Source organism: Balaenoptera borealis (assembly GCF_965194805.1).
Source record: "Balaenoptera borealis genome assembly, chromosome: 1".
NCBI lineage: Eukaryota > Metazoa > Chordata > Mammalia > Artiodactyla > Balaenopteridae > Balaenoptera > Balaenoptera borealis.
The window spans coordinates 160,434,687-160,455,565 of NC_138860.1; the positions used below are offsets into that span (position 1 = coordinate 160,434,687).

Sequence of the window (20,879 nt, forward strand, 5' to 3'; positions counted from 1 at the left end):
TGAGGCCAGCTTAGCCAAACCCCCAGAGAGGCCAGGGCCTGCCACCTGCCAGATACCATTGTATCAGCCGGCAGCAGCCTGGCCACAGTGGCAGACGTGTATGTAAACTGACCATGCCCAGTGCTGCTGGACTGGCCAGCAAGGCTGCTGTGTCCCAGAGTAATAGATTTCTTCATGGATGTATTGAGAGTGACTATAATTATTTGAGCCCTTGCTGTGTGTCAGGAGTGTGTTTCCTCTGCCTAGGAAACCCTGTGAGGTGACTGTCAAGTTCATTTGACAAAGGGGGAGACTGAGGCACAACAGGGTGACTTAACTTGCTCATGGTGGAGCCAGCGCTGAAATACTAATGAAAAAGAAACAAAGAAAAGACCTATCTTGTTTGCTATGGTTCAGTCCCAGCCCTACTACTTACCTTACCTGGACAAGTGACTCCAACTCTTTCACCTTGGTTCCCCATCTGTAACGTGAAGATAAGAATAGTGCCGACCTGGCGGGATTATTTGAGGACTAAGTGAATTAACACACACAGGCCCTAGAACTGAACCTGGCACATGGTAGATACAAGGTAATTTTTGCTGTGGTTATTTACAAAGCGTTCCCATCCTCTCAACGATCTTGTGCCATTGCCGTGGCTGTCAGGCCCCGTTTGCAGACTGGGACTCTGGGGCTTAAAGCAGAGCAGCCTGGGGCTGGCTCTGACCTCGGGTCTCCTGTGTCTGCCCCTCAGGAACAAGCGATGACCCGTTCCAGGACTCGGAAGGGCGAGAGGGCACAGAGGCCGTGGCGGAGCACCAGTTTTCAGACCTGGACGACTCGGACTCAGACTCGGACCTGGACGAAGATGAGGATGAGGACGAGGAGGAGAGCCAGGACGAGCCATCAGGACCATCCTCGGAGGCACCCCCGCCCGGCCCGCCAGCCACGCTGCCAGCAGACTCCTTACCTGTTCAGGGCCCCCAGCCCCCAGATGCCACCTCTGGCAACGAGGCCACCAGGAGCAGCTCAGTCTCAGAAGCCGAGCGCTTGGCAGCCGGCAGCTGCTCCATGTCCAGCCAAAGCATCCTGTGCCTCCCCCGGCTGGGACCGGCCCCATCGGGCCCCATGGAGAAGGACACAGGCTCGGCCCTGAGCTCCAAGGCTGTGTCCCCAAGAAGGCCGTGGTCCCCGAGCAAAGAAGCAGGCAGCCGCCCACCACTCGCCCAAAAACACTCACTAACCAAAAGCGACTCGTCTCCCCAGCGACATTCACCGGCCCGAGAGCCACTGGCCTCGGCCCCGAGCCCACCTGGCCCCCAGACGGGCCCTCTCCCCCGTGGGTCTCCGAGACTCGAGCTGTCTCCTCTCACCCCCCACCCCCTGGGTAGGGAACTGCCCCCCGAACGCGAGGGCGCCACAGACCCAGGCCCGCACAGACACTCGCCCACGAGGAGATGGTCTCCAGGCCAGGCCGAGTCACCGCCACGGTCAGCGCTGCCAGGGAAGTGGGCCTTGGTGGGGCCGGGCAGCCCCTCGGCGGGCGAGCGCGGCCCAGGCTCAGGGCTGGCCCCAAGGGCTCTCTACCCACCCGTGCCTCTACCTCACAAGCTTCTCGGCAGAAGCCCAGCGGAGACCTGCACCTCCACGTGGGTGAGTTCCCGTCTCCGGGGTGGCTGGGCCGCTTCTCGCCGGCAGGTGGGGGGCTGTAAGCTCACACCTCCCTGAGGCCTCAGACCTGGAGCTACACCCCTGCCAGCTCAGCCGTTACCAAGAAGATGTGTACTGGGCACCTCTTATGCCAGGCACTGTGCTGGGTGCCTGAAACCAGTTAGTTTAGTGTCCGAAGCAGCAGAGCACGGACTCTGGAGCTGGACTACCCAGGATTAAAACCAGGTTCTGCCACTTATGAGCTGTGTGGCCTTGGATGTGAGTGTAAATACTTGTGCCATTTCCTCCCCCCGCACCCCCATCCCCACGTATTCTTTAAGCAGATGGCAGAGCTCAACCAAAATCATCACATCTCCAGCATGACTGCCACCAGCACCCTCAGAGTCACTGCAGCCAACACCATCCCTGTCACACCATCAGCACTGTCACTGTCACATCACCACTGCCATCTGCCATCATTACACTCCAGCCACCCCATCAGCTTGATCACTGTTGTCACAGCGTCACCATCACCACCGCTGTCATGATCGCCAACACTGATATCATTATCATCGTCAACTTACCTTTCCCCTCCCAAAACCTTTTCTGTCACCAGATTGTCATAACCCAACACCGCTGCTCACCACCAGCAGAGATTCAAGCTCCAGGGGGAACATGATCTAGGAATCTTAACTTGATTTTTAATTTTGGGGTCGTGTGAAAATTCCTGGACGTGGGAGAAGGCCAAGAGCCTGGAGTAGGGACTCATGTTCTAGGGTTAAGTTGGGTCAGTACCATTTGGGGAACAAGAGAAGCCGCAGAACCGAGACAGAGGGCCAGGAGCATAGGGGCCAACCAGGCAGCCCCATCCTCTGAAGACAGACGAGCTGGCTAGAGGCGGGGGACCATGTCCTGAGTGTACCCACGGTCACCGTTCCAGAGAGGGCGCCCACACAGGGCCACACCGTAGGCAGGGGTTGGGACTCGGTTCTGGGCCAGCTCAGCCAGGACTTGCTCTGTGATCTCAGCAAGTCCCCTCCTCACTCTAGGCCTTGGGGTCTCCGTGTGCCCAGCACATAATCCTCGCCTCACTCTGTCTTATTTTCTGACCCCAGCAGAAGGCCGAGTCGCCAAGTCCCTCCTGTTCACCTGGCCCTGCTCATCCTCTCTTCTCCCGACCCTTCTCCGCCCCCCATGACTTCCACGGCCACACGCCGGCCCGGACAGAGGAGAACATCTTCAGCCATCTGCCTCTGCACTCCCAGCACTTGACCCGCGCCCCGTGCCCCCTGATTCCCATCGGCGGGATCCAGATGGTACAGGCCCGGCCGGGGGCCCACCCCACCCTGCTCCCCAGGCCCAGCACGGCCTGGGTCAGCGGCTTCTCAGGGGGTGGCAGCGACCTGACGGGGGCCCGGGAGGCCCAGGAGAGAGCCCGCTGGAGTCCCACCGAGAGCTCATCGGCCTCCGTGTCCCCCGTGGCTAAGGTCTCCAAATTCACACTCTCCTCGGAGCTGGAGGCCAGGGACTACCCCAAGGAGAGGGGGAGGACGAGCAGGGGCCTGGGCAGACCTCCCGACTGGGAGCCCCACGCAGCCGAGGTGCCCGCAGAGCCCGTGCCCACGCACAGTCCCCGCACCCCACCCGAGGCCTCGCCCCGGCCACCCCAGGGCCGCCGGGCAGGGTCCCGGAGCCCCCGCCTGGAGTCACCGCGTGCGCTGGCCAACCCCTCGGCCTCCGCCACCCCGCCGCTGGACCGCAGCAGTTCCGTGGGCTGCCTGGCCGAGGCCTCCACTCACTTCCCAGCCCGGAGGAGGAACCTCTCCGGAGAACCCAGGACCAGTCAGGGTTCCCCCGAGCCCTCGGGAAGTGGGGGGCCCGGGGCACCTCCACACCCTCCCGAGGACCGGGGGCCCCGGAGCACTTAGCCTCTCCCCGACCGCTTCAGCATCTGGCTTCCGGTGTTTGGCAACAGACGTTTCCAGCCGACTTCCTCGAATCATCTTGCTGTCACGGGCTCCCTGTCCCATCTGTTGTTCTGTCCGAGAAGCTTCTGCTCAGCCCCCGTCTGTCTTATCTTCCCACCATGTATGCAGTTACCTGTGCCTTTTTCTGTGACCTTTTGTTGCTTGAAAAGATACAAACAACACACACACACACACAAACATTAAAAAACCCCACGAGGTATTTGAGGCTGTGAATATTTAGGTGGGGCTTCCCCTTGGGCCACTGTGGTCAGCAGCCATCCCCAAGGCTGGCAAGAGGCGGTCAGTTGCTAAGAGAAAGGGGAATGCACTGAAGCAGAGAGAGAGAAAAAAAGAAACTTTAAAAAATATATAATTAAATGTAAAAGCAAGCACTCCTATGTACAGTTGTTTATGGTTCCTATTTATTGCTGCTTTATCCCACCCCAGCTAGTGGCCTCCCCCGGCTGCCAGCAGAAGGGCCAGCAGCCCGAGGCAGAGGGACAGGCAGGGAGACTCCACGGGCAGGCCCAGAAAACTCTGACTTTCTTTTTCCTAGGACTTCCAACACAAAATATTTGGAACGGGTAGAAGGTAGGAGCTGGTTGGTTTCCCAGGACTCCCAGACGTCCAGGTGGTCTGAGTCGTGATCCCATCCTGGCATTTGACTGGTAGACAAATCCCCCTGCCCCCCGCCCCAGCACCTCTGCTCCTTACCCTCACCCTCAACCTCCGGGCTGGGAAAGGAGTCCTGACCATCCAGCTCCTGGTTCCTGAGCACCTGACCTCGGCCTTGCTCTCAGGGCCCCAGCCACTGGCTGCCGTCCTTCTTCTAGAAACTACCCACAAGGCTGAAGTGACAGGGCCCAACCCCTGGGGGTCAAGATCCAAGGTGCGTTGCCTTGCCATTCCTGAGGCCGGGCTTGGGCTTCATTTTACATTTGGTCCCTGGGGTACAAAGGGCCCTATTTGCTCCGTGGCTGGGCTTTTCCAGTGCTCAGCACTGGAAGTTTGCAAGGACACATTTCTGGACCACTTTGCAGCGGGACTGGTCCCCCTGTCCCCGTCCCACACACCGTCAGGCCTCCACTACCCCCAGGAAGTACCCAAACCCATGACTGGTGGGAACTGCCCAGGCCTCCTATTGGTTGGCTTAAATCTCTTTTAAAAAATAAAATTAAATATATATATGTAAACCTGGAAAGACAATGGTGTTTGATATTTCCCCTAGCCTCCTATTGTCCAAGGTCATTTGAATTCTTCTCCAAAGCAATCAGTAATAGTTAGTGCCTCCTTCCTCATCCCCATCTCCTCCTTTACGAAGCTGCCCTGTGTTTCCTGGTGCAAAAGCCTGCTTTGTTTAAAAAAAAAAAAAGACTAGAAATTAAAATCCCAAGTTGAAATGTGGAACTTGAACTCTAGCATGTTTACCCAGCCCTGGGATGGGTGGGGTTTTCCACAACAACCAGAAATCATTTTCTTTAGTTTCTACCAGGGGGAGAAAGCACAGGGACCACGGTCATGGCCCAGCCAGGCTAGGTGCTAATGCTGCAGAGCAGAGACCTCCTTGGCCAGTCCCATTCCTCAGGCAGGCTGCATGAATCGTGTGGCCATAAGGGGCTCCTGAGCTGTTGTTTCGACAGGACACCATAAGGTGCATAGGGCTGGGGCACTTCTGTGAGCTCCCCGCCCTCCGGCATAATTCCCTCTTCTGCCCGTTCAGGACCTTTCCCTGCTTGGCCTCTGCTGCCAGGACAAACCAGCCACAGGTCAGCCTCCAGCCAGACCACCTAGTTCATTTTCCTTTGGCTAAGACAAAAAGGGGACAATAGGGAAGGACCTACCTGGGGGTCTGCTGGGCTCCAGGGTATAGGGGCTGGGGTTAGCCAGCACTTCCTGGCTGTCTGACCCAGAGTCTGGGGCTCTCGGCCACCCTGGAAGAAGGCCAACGAGCCCAGCCTTGGCTGTACTGGCACTGGTCAGGTCTGGCAGGAGGTGGGAAGGAGCCTGAGCCCCAGTCACAGTCTAGGCCAGAGGCCAGGGCTTTCCTCATCATTACCTTCCGGCCCCACCCCAGGGGCTGCCCAAGGACTGGAGACTTCAAGCACTGAGGCCTGGGAGCTGGATAAAGGGCATTGCTTCAGCCCAGGCTTGAAATATTCCTGGGCAAGACCTTCCAGTCCCAGACCTACAAAGCAGCAGACTGGGCTCTGCTAGACTAGCCCGTGACCTTGGGGGTGGCTGGGCCCCTCCCCCAAGCCCTGCGCCCCAGCTCTCCTGGGCATCATTCCCCCTGTATTCAGACAGCCCAGCTGCCAAGGTTTCCTTCCTGGAGGCCTAGTCATGGCCGGTGTGGCCAGCAGGGGGCAGTCCTCACGGCCACTCGGGCTCACAGGCACAGGCAGAGGGGATGAGGGCCAGGAGTCACTGGAGATCCATTTCTCAATGATAGAGACACACTGTGCAAGCAATCTGGCCAAAGGGCTTACTGCCCCACACGGGTGCCCAGAGAAATGGAATTGATGCCACCAGCCTGGGCCGTGTGTCACTGAGCATGGCTCTAAGCCCCTCTGCCAGCCTCTCTTCCGGCTCCCCCAAGCACAGAGCTCCCAGCCCACACACCCACCCTCATAATGTAGAAAAGACTCTCACCCCACACTCTCTCCCACCCCCCACCCCGGGACCCAGTGCCCTGCTCCCAATCACTTGCACATTTACAGCTTGCCTGTGACCCTGTTGTCCCTGTTAAGGGACACGGTAGAGAAAGCAGTGCTGATTTGTTGCCACGGACACCTGTCATGTGCTCTGCTGAAATGTGCCGGATGGCCATTCCTTGGTACAGGCCTGCTGTGGTCCTCGGGTGTCAGCAGGGTTGGGGGGTGTGGGCCAACTTGCCGAGGTTTCAGAGCCAGCCCTTGCCTTGGGGATTCCAAGCCACCTGCCCCCCAGGGCTACCCTCCAGGATGCCCTTCACCCTCAGCAAGCTCAGGGCCATTTTGGGTACTAACCTTGCTCCTCTCCAAGGCGCCTTTTTACAAGCCTACTGCCCCTCCCCCCGCCAAAGCCCTGACCACTGCGACCCTCCAGGAGGCTGACAGCAGTGAACTTCCCACTCTCCCACCTCCAGCAACTCCAACTTCCAGACCCAGCAGTCCCTCCTCGAAAAAGTCTGAAAGAATTAGTTTCCGGACCCCTCTAACTCCTGCTCCATCCTCACCCGGCCCTTTTGAATAGGAACAAGCAAGATAACAGAGCTGAGTTGCTCTCTAGTCCTTTCTCCAGGCAAATCTTCTTTAAAGCAAAAGTCCTCCCTGGGCAGCCATCCGTGGAGACAGATCCGCAGCACTGACCAAGGGGAGAAAGTTCCTAAAGACCTGTTCCACCAATTCTGCTTCTGCATTGCGAATCCCGTCCGCTTTCCATTGGAAAACCGCTTCGGCACTTATGATCACTTTACTAAACCTAGTGTTAAAAAAGGAAGAAAAAAGAAACCGAAAAAAGAAACGTGTAGGCAAATGTAAGATACATGCTCTCTGTAAGATAAAAATTTGCCTTTTTTTTTCTAAAAGGTGTATGTATTCTGTATGTGAAATTGTCTGTAGAGAGTTTCTATGTTCTTAAATGGCAATACATTCCAAAAATCGTACTGTAGATATGTACAGCAACCACACTGGGATGGGGTAGTTTTGCCTGTAATTTTATTTAAACTCCAGTTTCTCCACTTGCATCTTGCAATGTTGGTATGGTATATATCAGTGCAAAAGAAAAAAAAAATCTCAACAAAAAATCCTGCAGGTCTAAAGCACAGAGTCTGATGTACAAAAGGAAAAAACTGCTCAGTATTGATGTGTGTGACCTTTGTTGTAAATTACATCTGTACTGTGAATGAGAAGTTTTTACAAGTATAATAATTGCCTTTATTACAGCTCTGGCTGAGTGTTCAGCCTGAGGATATTTTTTAAAAAAAACAGCACGTTGGAATAAATTTGAAAATCCCAACAGAGGCTTGCTTGCCTGGCTCATGGTTTTTCTTAGGGTTGTAGAATGGAGGGACACTTGGAGTCCCAAGTGCTTCTTTTGCTACGGAGAATCAGGCCCAGAGAAGGCAAGTGAGCAGGCCACAGTCACACAGCCTGGGATTCAAGGGGCCCCTCCCTTCCAGGCCTGGCAGAAGGCACAGGTACATTGCCATGTGGTTTGGGGTCTATATTCATTTCCTAGGGCTGCCGTAACAAATTAACAAACTAAGTGGCTTAAAACAGCAGAAAGTTATTCTCTCACATTTCTGGAGGCCAGAAGTCTGAAGTCAAGGTGTTAGTTCCTTCTAGAGGCTCTGAAGGAGAATCCGTTTTATGCCTCCCTGCTAGCTTCTGGTGGCTGCAGGCGATCTTTGGCCTTTGGTTTGTAGCTGCATCACTCTCATCTCTGCCTCTGCCTTCGTATTGCTGCCTTCTCTGTGTGTCTCTTCTAAGGATACTCGTCATTGGATTTGGGGCCCACCCTAATTCAGTATGATCGCATCTTGATCTAAATAAGGTCACACTCTCAGGTTCCAGGGGTTAAGATATAGCTGTGAGCCAGGCTATAGCAGTCACACTTAATTTTGAGGGGTCACCATTCAGCTCACTACAAGGTAAGACCTGGAAACTGATCATGACACAGCTATTTACTGCCTGTGTGACATTGGGCAAGTTACACAACCTCTCTGGGTTTCTGTTTCCTAATCTGTAAAGTGGAGGGTTGTTGTGAGGATTAACTGATACAGTGTATACAGCATGGCTAACAGAACCTTGAACATAGTAAGCCTTCGACAAATATCCTCTGAGCGGACCTTGCACAGGGTGCTGGGGTTACAGAGATGAAAAAGACAGGTATAGGTCCCCACCTATTGTATTGTATTCAACAATGGCTTGCTGAGCGCCAGTGAGGGACTAATCATCGGATATAACAGTGAACAAAACAGACAATCCTGCCCTCAAAGAGCTTACATTCTAACAGGAGAGGCCATCCTTAAGCAAATAATGACATCATGAATTACTCAATCGCAGTGGCCATAATTGCTGCTTCGGGAGAGAACAAAGCTCTAGTCCAGAGTGAGTCTGAGTCATCTGGAGACCTTTCTTGGAAAACTCCTGAGAGCCTGAGGATGGGGGTGGGGGTGGGGGTGGCAAGGGTGGGGGGATGGTGGGGGTGGGGGTGGGGGGGATGGTGGGGGGTGGGGTGGGGGCAGGGGTGGCAAGGGTGGGGGGATGGTGGGGGTGGGGGTGGGGGTTGGGGGGATGGTGGGGGGTGGGGTGGGGGTGGGGGTGGCAGGGGTGGGGCATGGTGGGGGTGGGGGCGGGGGTGGGGGTGGCAGGGGTGGAGGGGATGGTTGGGGGATGGGGGGATGGTGGGGGGTGGGGGCGGGGGTGGCAGGGGTGGAGGGATGGTGCAGGGTGGGGGGATGGTGGGGAGGTGGGGGCGGGGGTGGGGGATGGTGGGGGGCGTGGCAGCAGGGATGGGGGATTGGCAGGGGTGGGGGGAGTCCAGGAGAAGGAGCAGAGGAAGAGGTAGATGGACAATCAAGAGAGGTCCTCAGGGTAAAATGCCACCCACAAGTTCAGCACTAAGAACCTAAGAGGGCCTACTCGTTTCAGCAGCAGGGAGATCATTGCTGACTTAGGGAAAAGTTGGCCTAGCCCAGCTCCTGGCCCATGGGAGGCCCTTGGTAGACACTGCCGAGTGTTGAATGAATGGTGGAGGCTGGGGAGTGAGGAGAAGGGGGCAGTGGGGACAGCAGATCCAGACACCCTCCCAGGGGCCTGCAGTGGAGGGCAGGGGACAGCTGGAGCAGCAGCTGGAGGGGTGTATGGGGTCCAGGAAAGAACGACACTGAGTGTGGGAAGGAGATGGTGAGACCCCAGCCTGCTTGCTTAGGAGGAGATGCAGACACCTCTCCCAGTCTGACCCAAGGGAAGAGGCGCAAGCGACGTCAGTGACAGAAGTTGAGGACATTCTCTCTGTGCAATGGAGTGAGGTCACCTGCTGAGAGGGGAGGAGGAAGCTGCAGGTGGGGGAAGATTGGAGACTTGAGAAGGTGTGAATGGCCTTTGAGGGGAGCGGGAGAAAGCTGGCCAGGGAACGGTGTGGCACCACTCCTGCTCAACGTGTGGTTTGTCCAGCAGTGCTCAGAGGCCACACTGTGAGCGTGGAGAGGTGGCCAGGTAGATTCATTCCAGGGGTGGGGGTGGTTTTGCCCGGCCACGGGACAGAAGGAGTGGGGTACGGGAGGTAAGAGAGTTGGCCAATGAAGAGGTGACGTTATGGACCCCTGAAGTCACGAGCTCGGAAGGAAGCAAACGGGTGGCTTCCACGGAGCAAGTCCAGTGGTCAAGTGACTGGGGATTTGGATGAGAACAGAGGAGAAAAGGCTGGGAATTGTCTTAGCTCATTTTTCCAGAGGCAGGACAGTTGTGGATGAAGGTGGTGTGCACCACAGGTGTGGGTGCTGAGCTGGAAGGAAAGAGGACACGACTGGAGATGAAGAAGCTGGGAAGCGAGTGTCCAAGATGCCAAGTGGGTCGTGCAAGTGACCTGTGCAGTCATCTCTGATGATTGCAGGGCTGGGCTGGAGACCTGAGCTGTGAGCCAGGCTATATCAGTCAGGATGGGGGCTGTCACGCTGCAGAAACAAGCAACCCAGAAGCTCAGGAGCTGAAAACAATGAAAGTTGAGGTTTTCCCTTCTGCTATATGTCTGATGTGGGTCAGCAGCAGAACTGTACTCGTCCTCATCACTTGGAGACCTAGGCTGACGGAGGCTTTATCCCGTGCTCCCATGACCTCAGAGGCAGAAAAAAGGAGGCAGCTGTGAAACATTGTATTAACAACTAAATGCTCTACCTGGGAACAAACATTCCTCCTTTCACATTTCATCAGCCAAAGCAAGTCACATGGCTGTGCCTAGCGGAAGAGATGAGGAATATATGAATACAGCCCTAATGACAATCACACGAGGCTAGGACATAGTGTCAGAAGTGCCTAAGAGCTGAGCAGATGTCAGCAATGGGACAGGGGAGGGGCAGGGCCTGATGGCATTGGCCTCAAAGGTGCTAGGTTTTTACAGAAAGTGAAAAAAATAATGGCGTGGAAGGAGGCCTGGAAGCGAAGATGGCACCTGGCGTTGGAATCATGGGATGTGGAAGGCGAGTGTGAATTCTCTGAAGGACCAGACTCTCCAGCAAGCTGCAGGGCCCAGGGCCCACCAGTCACTCACACCAGGCCTCCCACGGCCGCTCTGGAGTTCACGAAGCCGTTTCCCTTTCGGAGCGAGGCAGGTTGGGGCACACATCCCCGCTTCACAGAAGGAGAGAGCCCAAGATCATACCCTGGTGAGTGGCAGGGCCACCAACCCGGGTTACACCTGACCCAGAGCCTCAGGAAGGCTCGGGCCGCCACCTGTTGCTGCTGAGGCCTGAGCCGAGCCTTGCTGCTCCCCCTTGGGCCCTCACCCTAGGCCTGGACGCTCTCTGGGCTCAGGACCCGGAGGTCACACTCGGTCCTAGAGACTCCCAGGGACAGACCGTTGCCGGCAGGGTGGGCTCAGAAGGCAGGCCAGCCTGAGATGGGCATGAGCAGAGAGAAACGGGAAGCAGGAAGAGTCCGGCGAGGACGGGGGACGACCGAGGAGGGAGCAGCAGGGGGCTACACCGCGTGAGGCTCATCACGGCCCCTGGTCCACGGACAGACTTATCACCTCATCACCTTGCAGAGGAGGAAGACAGGGGCTCAGACGGGTGACACTGCTCCCAAGGTCGCAGTGGTAAGGGGCAGGGCAGAGACTTAAAACCAGGCCCCCACATTCAGGAAGTGGTTGGTTTCCTATGGAAAGAGAACCTGGGCCTCTTTTCTACCTAGTAGTCCTCAAACCCGCATTGGGGGACCCCAGCAGACATAGCCCCCAATCTTGTCATAGCATCAGCCACTTTAGGGAGACCCAGCTACTAACCTCCCCTTTTTAGAGATGAGAAAGCTGATGTCCAGAGCCAGGAAGAGCTTGGCCCAAGGCCAGGGCCAGGATTCCTGAATCCTCAGCGGAGGCACCTGCACCACTCCGCCCACCCTCCTCTACCCCAGGCCCAAGTTCACCTGCCCGGCTCTGCCTTTTTAGGAAAGGAAAAGAGCAGCCCTGGTGGTGGGCAGGTGGGCAGGCAGGTGGTCATGCTAATCCACAGGCTCCCGGCGGCTCTGGTTACCGTAGTTTGGGGCCCGGGCAGCCCTGGCTGGGAGTGCCAGCCCAGCCAATGGGTGCTGCCGCTGAGCTTCTCTGCCAGAGCCATACAAGGCTTTGCTGTAGCCCAGTCCCGAGCCAGCACAGGGCAGCCCCAGCGCCGGCACCCGCCCCGCCCGTGAGCCTGCCAGGCCGGCACGTCCTCGTACTCTGCCTAATCCAACCTGGGAGCAGGCAGGGCTGCGGTGCACGTGCACCAGGCCCAGGGTTCCCCAAGGTCAGGAAGGTAGCACTGCCAGGGCAGAGGCCAGAATCAGGGCAAAGACCTAGCCAGCCATGGTGATCCCAGCTGGGTTCAGGGGTGGTGGAGCCCAGGGCTGGTCCAGGCTGAGCCATCTCTCAATAAGATGACCTTCTGTTCCCATCACCCCTTGGCCTGAATGGCCACTTGTCCTTCCCCATTCACCTCTGGGAAGGGTCTCAGCAAAGTGAGTATCTGGTTCCTTCTGGGGTCTTCTCAGAGTCTAAGCTTCAACTCGTCTCATCTATCCTGGATCTAAGGCTGCATGCACCTCTCGGAATTGGGGTGTCCATTACTGAGTGCACGTTGTGAGAGTCAGGTATGCATAGGTCCCCTCGCGGGCCTTTTGTGGGTCCAGTGTCCCTGCCATGGGTCTGGGCCTGGGATTGTGGAAGCAGGTGGGGACAGGCAGCCCCTGCCCACCAAAGCCCATCCCATCTGTCAACTCATAACACCTCTGACTTAATGCTCACAAGATCCCTGGGGAGTGGGAACTATTGGCCCCATTTGACAAGCAAGAAAACCAAGTCACAGAGAGGTTATTTGCCCAAGGTCAGGGTGCCAGGATTCAATCCCAGAGTGGTCTGACTCTAGACCTCTGCAGCTTGCAGACTTCCTCCTCTAGGAATTTCAGATCCTGGAGGGACAGGGGACTGCCATTTAGACCAAAGTGTGTATGGAGGAGCGAAAATCATTGTCCGAGATAAGAGGGTCCTTTGTTCCAGAGCGGGGAAGGGCTTTTCCCAGGCCCCCAGTGCACCGCCATTGCCCAGGCCGTGGTCACGGCTGCGCACGTGTGCGGCAGCCCCTGTGGAGCTTCCCAGGCCACCACTGACAATTAGGTTTGTCATGGAAGTCACTGGGTTCAAGCATCCTTGTGTGTCCTATGTGGGTCGAGCTGAGCTCAGGGCCACGACTGCGGTACTCCCCAGGGCCACCCAGCAGGTGAGGGAAACGTGCCGGCACTGGGGGGTGGCAGGCCAGGCTGGCATCGGGCTCTGTTTGCTCACCCAAGAAAGGAGGAGATAAATATAGACACAGGATTACTCAGACACAGCCAGGGAAAACCGGCTCTGAGCCTCAACTTCAGCCCTGGCCCAGTCTCACCTTCACCTGCCTGCCCACTTGGTGCCTGCTGCCAGGCCCGCCCTGCCTGTTCCCAGGACTCCCTGCCTGCAAACTTTGGGACAGCCCTTCCTACCTGCTCTCTGGGGGCGGGGCAGAAACTGAAACCCAGAGAGAGTAGGGCCCTTGCCTCAAATCCCACAGTAAGTTGGGAGTGGGTGAAGCTAGGGCTGCACCTGGCATCAGGAGTCAACTTTTCAGGCCCAGGCACTACAGCAGCCCAGACTCAGTTTCCCCATCTGTGAGATGGGGGCCTGGTACACCCAGCCCTCAACTTCCTTGAGCCTGCATGGAGGATCGAGCTGGAGACCACCCAGCAGAAAGGGGATGAGACTGGGGTCTCAAGCACTAGGAGATACTGGCCCGAGCGGCATGTGTAGGGCTTGGGCACTGGGACTCTGGAACCAGACAGCACGGGCTCAAATCCCCTCTCTGCCATTTTCAGCTATGAGATTTGGGGGAAGTTACTTAACACATTGGTGCCGCAGTTTCCTCATCTCTAATTTGAGAATAATAAGAATTATTATTCTATACTATGATACAAATATTATATATAGTATTATTTACATATAGTATAATAATAATAGCCTAACAATAGCACCGGCCTCCAGAGTGTTGGTGAGGATTAAATGAGATGAGATTGGTGCAAAGCACTTACCCGGGGCCTGGCACAGAGCAACTACTCCATGCATGTTTATTATGATATATCCAGCCAGAGTAGGTTGGGGGCCAGGTACAAGAGGCCCGGGTGGGTAGCTCGAAGTCTCCCACCCTCCAAGGGAACAGCCCAGCCCTGAGCTGTATGGTGCACTGGTCTCTTCTGTGCTGTGGCCCCTGCAGCAGCTCCCTGCCCTCCCTGCCTGGCCTGAGAGCTTCAAGAGTCAGGCAGACATGGATTTGAACACTGGCTCCACCACTTACAGGCTGTGTGGCCTGGGGCAAGTGACTGGCCCTCTCCAAGCCTCAAATCCCACTTTTATCCCTCCTGGGATTGGTGTGAGGGTTAAATAGGGGAACCTGTGGGAAACACGCAGCTCAGCCAGGCAAATGGACTCTCCACACTTGAGTTCATCCTGAGCCCCTTCTCTTGTTTCCTCCGGCTTCTTTCACTGGCTATGAGCTCGGCCCGGGAGAGGCCACCTCTAGGTGCATGACCCTCACACATGCAAGGCCCTCGGGTATGGGAAACATGCACCAGTCCCCACATCATGCATGAGTGCAGGTCCCTCCCCATGGGTCCCTGGGACCCCCAGGGATCCATAAGTTCCCCCTGCACCCCTCATGCACTTATGCATGTCCACACAGGTGTCTGTGCCCCTTCCCCACATACCTGCACACACACATGCACGCATATATGGACACACGGGGCACAGCTGTGCACGAGCTCAGAGAAGCAGGTGCGCGCAGGTGTGTCCCTGCACACCTCGCCAGCACGCACGCTCCCACAGTCAGGGGTATCCCAGCCAGGCCCGGCCCTGAAGTGGCCGTCTTCACAACAGAGGAATGCAGACAGCTGGGGATGCTCTGCCAGCGGACGTGAGGGAGAGGCCCAGGGGAAACCACACGGGCAGGAAGCCGGGCAGGTGTGCCAAGCCGGGGCAGGGCCTTAGGGTGCCAGGAAGTGTGTCAGGGGGCGGGGCATGTGCAGACACTGGCTCACTCTAGTCTCCTCTCTCATCACCCCCTGTCCTCAGCCTCTGGGACTTGGAGGCCAAAGGGTCTCACAGACCACCATCCTCTACCCAAGGCAGCGAGCAGGTTCTACCTGCACAGCCTTGCTGCATGGCAGGGCACTGTGTCTCTGGGCTGCAGTGGCCTGGTCTAGGCTGTGAGGGGCCATACTGGGGAGTCTTACTCACTGGGGACCCAGAAGAATCTATGACCACAGAGATAGACAAGAGGAGGAGTGTTGTCATTGACTCAAGTCAGAGATGACAGAGACAATGTGGAAGTCACTAGAACGCTTCAGGTAGGATTCATGCTGACTCAACCGCCACTGTGTGCTATGTAATGCACTTGCATCTATCAACTCCCTGAATGCTTACAAAGGGACCCTGCTCCCATTTACAGATGGGGAATCTGAGGAGCAGATGTGGCATAACCTACTCAGGTCCCAGAAGTGGCTGATTCCAGATACCAGTCTCTAACCACTGTGCTGTGTGACCTCTGCTGCAGGGCACATCTCACACCCTTGTGGAGTGGTTTGCAAGTGAGGCCTAAACACTGCAGGCAGCATGAAAGTCACTGTCCCAAATGTAGGGATCTCTGGCCCAGGGGGCAGCGAGGCCTTCTCAGGCCCCTGCAGCATCAACCTTCTCCAGGTCGCAGCTACATACAGGGGAGGGGGGCAGGCTGAGAGCCATCTGGGGGTTTTGGCCTCTTCTGCCAGCATCCGTCCCTGGGGACCAGCTGAGGCTGGGTGGGGGCCATGTCAGGGTTCCAAGAGAGGGCAGGCACTAAGGTGGGGACATGGCCTCTGCAAGTTCAGCCCTGGGGTGGAGAGAGGTCATCCTCCATCTTCTTTTGCATAGGAAACATGGCCTAAGGGGGACAGAAGCCAAAGACTTCCGAGGAGACTGAGCAGGGGTGGGGCTAGCAAGGGCCCCAAGGAGAACCTGCCCAATTGCTGAGTCTCTGAGGTCAGGGCTGATGCTGGTGGCCTCCTGTGAAAGGCCCCCAGGCCAACTAGGAACCCCACACTCCAGATCTATTTGCTGGGTGGGACTATGGGGGAAGGGCAGGCTATGCCCTGATCTCCAGGACCTCAGGATGAGGAAAGGAAGAAAGGAGTCAGTGCATGAAAAAGATCCATCTGGGGACCTTCCCTACACCCCAGAAGCCACTCTGCTTGCCCCCTGCAGGTTCCATTCACGGACTTGGCCATTTACTTCCTAGGGGAGCTAAAATGGGGAAATGACAGTGCAGTCACGGGAGGAACAGGAGGCAAGTGACATGCCCAAGGCCACACAGGGCAGAAGGATTCTGACTCCAGTCACGACTGCTCCTTCTGGGGACAACCAGACAGACAGCCTCAAGGCTTCACGCTACACTCACCAGGGCTGGCCACATCAGCAGCTCCTGGAAGCCTAGGGAGCCCCGCCTGGCCCTCCAGCCCAGGAAGAGAGTCTCACTCTCAAGAATAAGGGTGGCCGAGTCACACTGCCTCGTGTTCCCACCCGCTCTGCAGTACCAGAGTGTGGCCTGGGGCAGATGACTTCGCTTCTCTGAGTCTCCAATGCTTATAAACAGCATGCCTACCACTCAAGGTTGCTCTGATCGTTAGATGGCATTGCACTTAGAACGGTCAAAGCATGGCCCGGCACGGCACACAAAAGGCCTCACTGCAGCCACCTGTAGTTTCCAAAGATTTCTCAAGGCCCCTGCACTCCTTTCCAAAGCACATCTAGACTTGAGAACTCATTACCCGGCACAGGACTTTGGGGAAAAGCAAGACGGACAGTGTCATCCCACTTGTCAGCTGGACAGACCCAGGCCCAGAGAAGGGGAGTGACTTGGGGGAGACACACAGCAAGAAGGAGTCAGGGCTTGGAGGCCTCCTGCCCTGCTTCCTTCTCCCACACCAGCCTCATGTAGAGAACGGGCCCCGGACCCCAAATAGTGCCCCCAGGGCACCCTGAGGGTCTTGCTGCGGCTAAGCGACCTCTCTGTTCCACCCACTGGCGCTTCCCCCCGGTGGTTGCTGCCCTGTGACCTACGCAGGGCGCTTGGGCTGCCAGGACCTGTTAGAGCCAGAGCCGCTGAGACTTGGGGAGGGGACCGGCCTCCCCGAGGTCTCCTGGGGTCCCCAGCGGGGGAGCTGAGACCCAGGTCCCGGGCGGCACGTGGCGGCGCTGCCCGCGCGGTGCAGTCAAGCCCCGCCGCGCCCCGGCCCGGCACGTTTGTTGGCAGAGCCGGGAACAAAGCGTCCTGCGCATTCCTGCGCGCTGACTCATCGCCTGCACGTAGCGCCTGCTGCCGCTGCTGCTTTGCCCAAAATTGGTCGGGAGGCGAGGGCGGGCCGAGCGCAGCCGCTGCAGGTCCTCCGCTCGCTTGCCTGCTCCGCGCTGGCCGCGAGGGCCCCCAGTCCTAGGATTTCCTGAAACAGGCAGGAGAGCGAGAGATACCGGGGCCCCCGCTGGTCCCCGCGATGGCCGGGCAGAGTCAGGCAGTGGGACCAACTCGTGGGAGTGAGGAGGGTGATAGGGCGCAGGCGGTGGGCTGGGGATGAATTCCGGCCCGAGGGCACTGCTTACCTTTGAGCCTCAATTTCCCCATCTGCCAAATGGGGATGTGCCAGGCATGGTTGCAAGCACTTGGTATGAGTTGTCTTCCGGAATTCTTACATCAACCCAGTGAGGAGGTACTATTATTACCAGCGTTTTACAGGTAGGGAACCTGAGGCATGGACACTGATTTACACGAGGTCAGGTGCCAGTGAGCTGCAAAGCTAGGATTTGAACCCGGATTGTAAGGTTTCGGAATCTGCATGTGTCCCCTTTATGCTAAAGTGCAGATCACAGTGTCTGGCGCGCAGCGGGTGCCCTCCCCGCCCCCTGTCCCTTGGTGGTTGAGACCAGGTCCCTCACTTCACCTCACTAAACCTCCATTCCCTCACCTGTGAAGTGGGTGCCTGCGGAAGGGCGCCCTCAAGGGGTTGTCAGGGAAATTACAAGTGAAGATCCAAGTGTGTTCTGCGAAAGAAAAGACAGATTTGGCTCCACAAGACTTCCAACCACCGGTTCCTGTGGTCATCTGAGCCACCACCAAAGTACAGAGAGGAGCCGAGCTATGCCTGGGGTCACCAGCCAGGCCAGGCTATACTGGGCTGGGCCTCCTTAGGGCGCCCAGGAGGCTGGGGAGCACGGAGTTGCCTGTACCCCTTGGGAAAATGAGGCAGTGGGAGGATCCCTGCCATGATCCCTCTGCCATCCTGGCCTCTTTCCCCATTGCAACCTGTGAGGTGTCGGGGTCAGAGGCCTGCCCAGATTTTGCAGGAATGAGGTGGCCACCAGGTGGCTTTGTTCTCAGGTGCAGAAATAGACTGGGCAGCTCTTCCCCCGGATGTGATGTCCCCCACCTGGGGCTTGTCTGATAGTCCAGGGAAGGCCCTAGAAGGAAGTCCCCTCCAAGCCAGGACTGGTGTGAGTCCCAGCGGGCCTGGGCCACCACGGCGCAGATGTGAGCTGACTCCACTTTGAACTCAGAAAGAGGTCAGCTCCGGCGTGACGTGCAAAGCCTATAGGCAGGCCTCCAAGCTCCTCTCATCCCTGGGTCCCTTACAGTGTTTGCAGCAGCTCCTAGGACACGCCATGCTCTTTCAGACCTCCCAGCCTTTCCCCATGCCGTTCCCCTTGCCTGGAATGCTTTCTCTGCCTTCAAAGCCTCACTCAGATGTCTCTTCTGCTGGAAAGCCGTCCTGACCCTCCCGGCAGAGGCAGGCACTCACTCCTCTGGGGTCTGGTAGCTCCTTGTCTGTCCTTCCCTTTTGGCCAACACAAAGCCAGACACAGAGCACACACTGGCGCTTAGGGCCACGGCCTTCATCACAGACGCTCCCAGGGCCCAGGTCCCTATTCCAAGGAAATGCCTTCAGGTCCCCTTTCCCCAAATCCCAGCTGGGCCACAAACCCACAGACCCAGCCCAGGTCTGGCAGGGCAGGCTCAGCCTGTCTACTGCATGACGGCAGAGGGCACGGCCTTGGGACCTGAAGACCCTTCTCTTCTGTTCCTGGCTGTGTGACCTTGGGCAGCTCATGCAGCTTCTCTGAACCTCACTCCCTGGCCCCGCCCTGCCTGCTTCCCAGGTCTGTTTGGAAGATCAAATGAATGAAGGCAGAGAGAATGCTTGGCATGTGGGCACAGCTTCCCACACAGCTGTCATTATTACAGACCTGCCTTGTGCCTGGGGCCTGGGTTCCAAGGCTGGGTGGCAGGCGGGCAGGCAGGCAATGAACTCAGAAGCAGCAGCGGCCCCGGGCTGACTCAGGCTTAGGAGGCACTGGCAGAAGTGGTTGCTTTATGGTCGGCCTGAGCCAGCCCAGCTCTGGCCATCCCTCTGGCCACCCCCAGGCGTCACCCAAATCTGAAGCCGCAAGGCCTTCCAGGCCCATTCAGGATCTCTTATCTGGGGAGATAAAGGCCCCTTCCCCTTGGATGGTGGATCCATTCAGCTGGCTTCTGTGTGACCTTGGCAACCCTCACCCTCTCTGGACCAGCCTTGGGGAGTTCAGGGCCGGGGGCAAGCAGTGGCCTCCCAAGGCTCCCAGGCGTGTCTTCTAGGCAGGCATGGTGGGGGGGCTCCCCACTGCTTCTGGGCCCCAGAGAAATGGCTTCTGCTCCTTCCCTCCCTGATACCTGGCCCAAGATGGTGATGGGAGCTCCCAGCATCCTCCTGAGAGTCTGGGGTGATTATTTTTATTTGACACATGAGGAAACTGAGTCCCAGAGATCAGAAGGCCCTCACCCAAGGTCCCACAGCCAATAGCCAGGACACTGGTGTGTGGCTCTGCAGCCAGAGTCATCAGGGACCATCTACTACAATCCTCCATTCTCTTGTGGGCTCCTGGCTGGTGATGGCTGCCTCCCTCCCCCCCCCATCCCCCAACACCCTAGGACAACAGCTCTGTGCCAGGGTTTGGACAACAATCACCAGCTTATGAGATCCTCACATGAATATAAAACAAAGGAGGAGGTAAAACCTCAGAGAGCTGGAATTGCTTGACCCAGGTCACAAAGCACAGTGGTGGAGTGAGACTCAGTTTCCCATACCTCTGCCCTGTGGCCTATACCAGCTGCTTTCCCAGTCTGGCAGGGGTTCAGGGTTCCAGCAACACCAGACCTCAGGGAGCCTGCAGGGAAGCCCTCTGGTCTCCAGACACCCCCTGGCTATGGGAGGCCAAAGAGGGGTTATACCTGTCCTGCCAGGGCGGGCCCACCAGGCCCACCTGGGCCTGAGGCTCCTTGCCAGGCTCAGACAAAAGCGTGAGGTCATTGGGCCATCTCAGCTCCCTGTTGGATCTCGCTGCTGTGACTCGGCCCTGCCTTCCCCAAACCTCCTCCTCCAGGGAACTCCAGCAATGGTCTGGCCTGGCCTGGGCTGCTCGCACTGCCTGCCTGCCCACCCGCTCAGGGCCTCCCACCCTGAGCCACCGCTCACCTCACCACCCAGCACAATGCTCACTGCGTAAACAGACTACTCTCCTCCCCCAAGCTCCCAGAGTTCCGCTGCCTACAGCCCAGGAGCTAGGCTGAGGGATGGGGGCACTTCTCCTGCTGCCCTCAGACTCAGGCCCTGAGGTCCACCCCCAGGACCTGCGTTTGGGGACTCTCTGGCCTTGACAGGAAAATCTAGAATTGAGATTGAGGCCTCAGGCCAAGGGCTCAGACTGACCTGAGTTCAAATCCCAGCTCCTTCCTTGCTAGATGTGTGACCTCCGACAAGACACCTCAGTTTACCCATCTGAAGGAGGAGGGCAAAGATAATCAGCTGCATCCCATGAAGATTCCATATGGGATCCCGATGCCAGGATAGTGTTTAAATATGCAGGCAGATCTAGATAAACAGTAGCTGTAATTAATTCTTAAAGTGCCAGGCACTAGTGATCCCAGGATGGTTTCGATGAATGATGGGGAGATGGAGAGAGAAGGTCTGGCTC

The 20,879-nt window shown here is 57.2% G+C and overlaps 1 protein-coding gene across 9 annotated transcripts in view; it reads left to right on the top strand.

The window, feature by feature from the left end:
* The window catches only part of HIVEP3 (HIVEP zinc finger 3), a 515,337-nt gene extending 511,025 nt beyond the window's left edge, over positions 1 to 4,312 (top strand). For 8 of the 9 annotated variants that reach the window (XM_082387505.1, XM_082387507.1, XM_082387502.1 and 5 more), the window contains 2 exons: positions 731 to 1,629; positions 2,742 to 4,312. In XM_082387505.1, the coding sequence (XP_082243631.1) occupies positions 731 to 1,629; positions 2,742 to 3,554 (1,712 nt within the window). In that variant the 3' untranslated portion in view covers positions 3,555 to 4,312. The remainder of the gene's footprint in view (positions 1 to 730; positions 1,630 to 2,741) is intronic. The other variant, XM_082387510.1, reaches the window with a different exon arrangement.
* Positions 4,313 to 20,879: the final 16,567 nt, after the last annotated feature.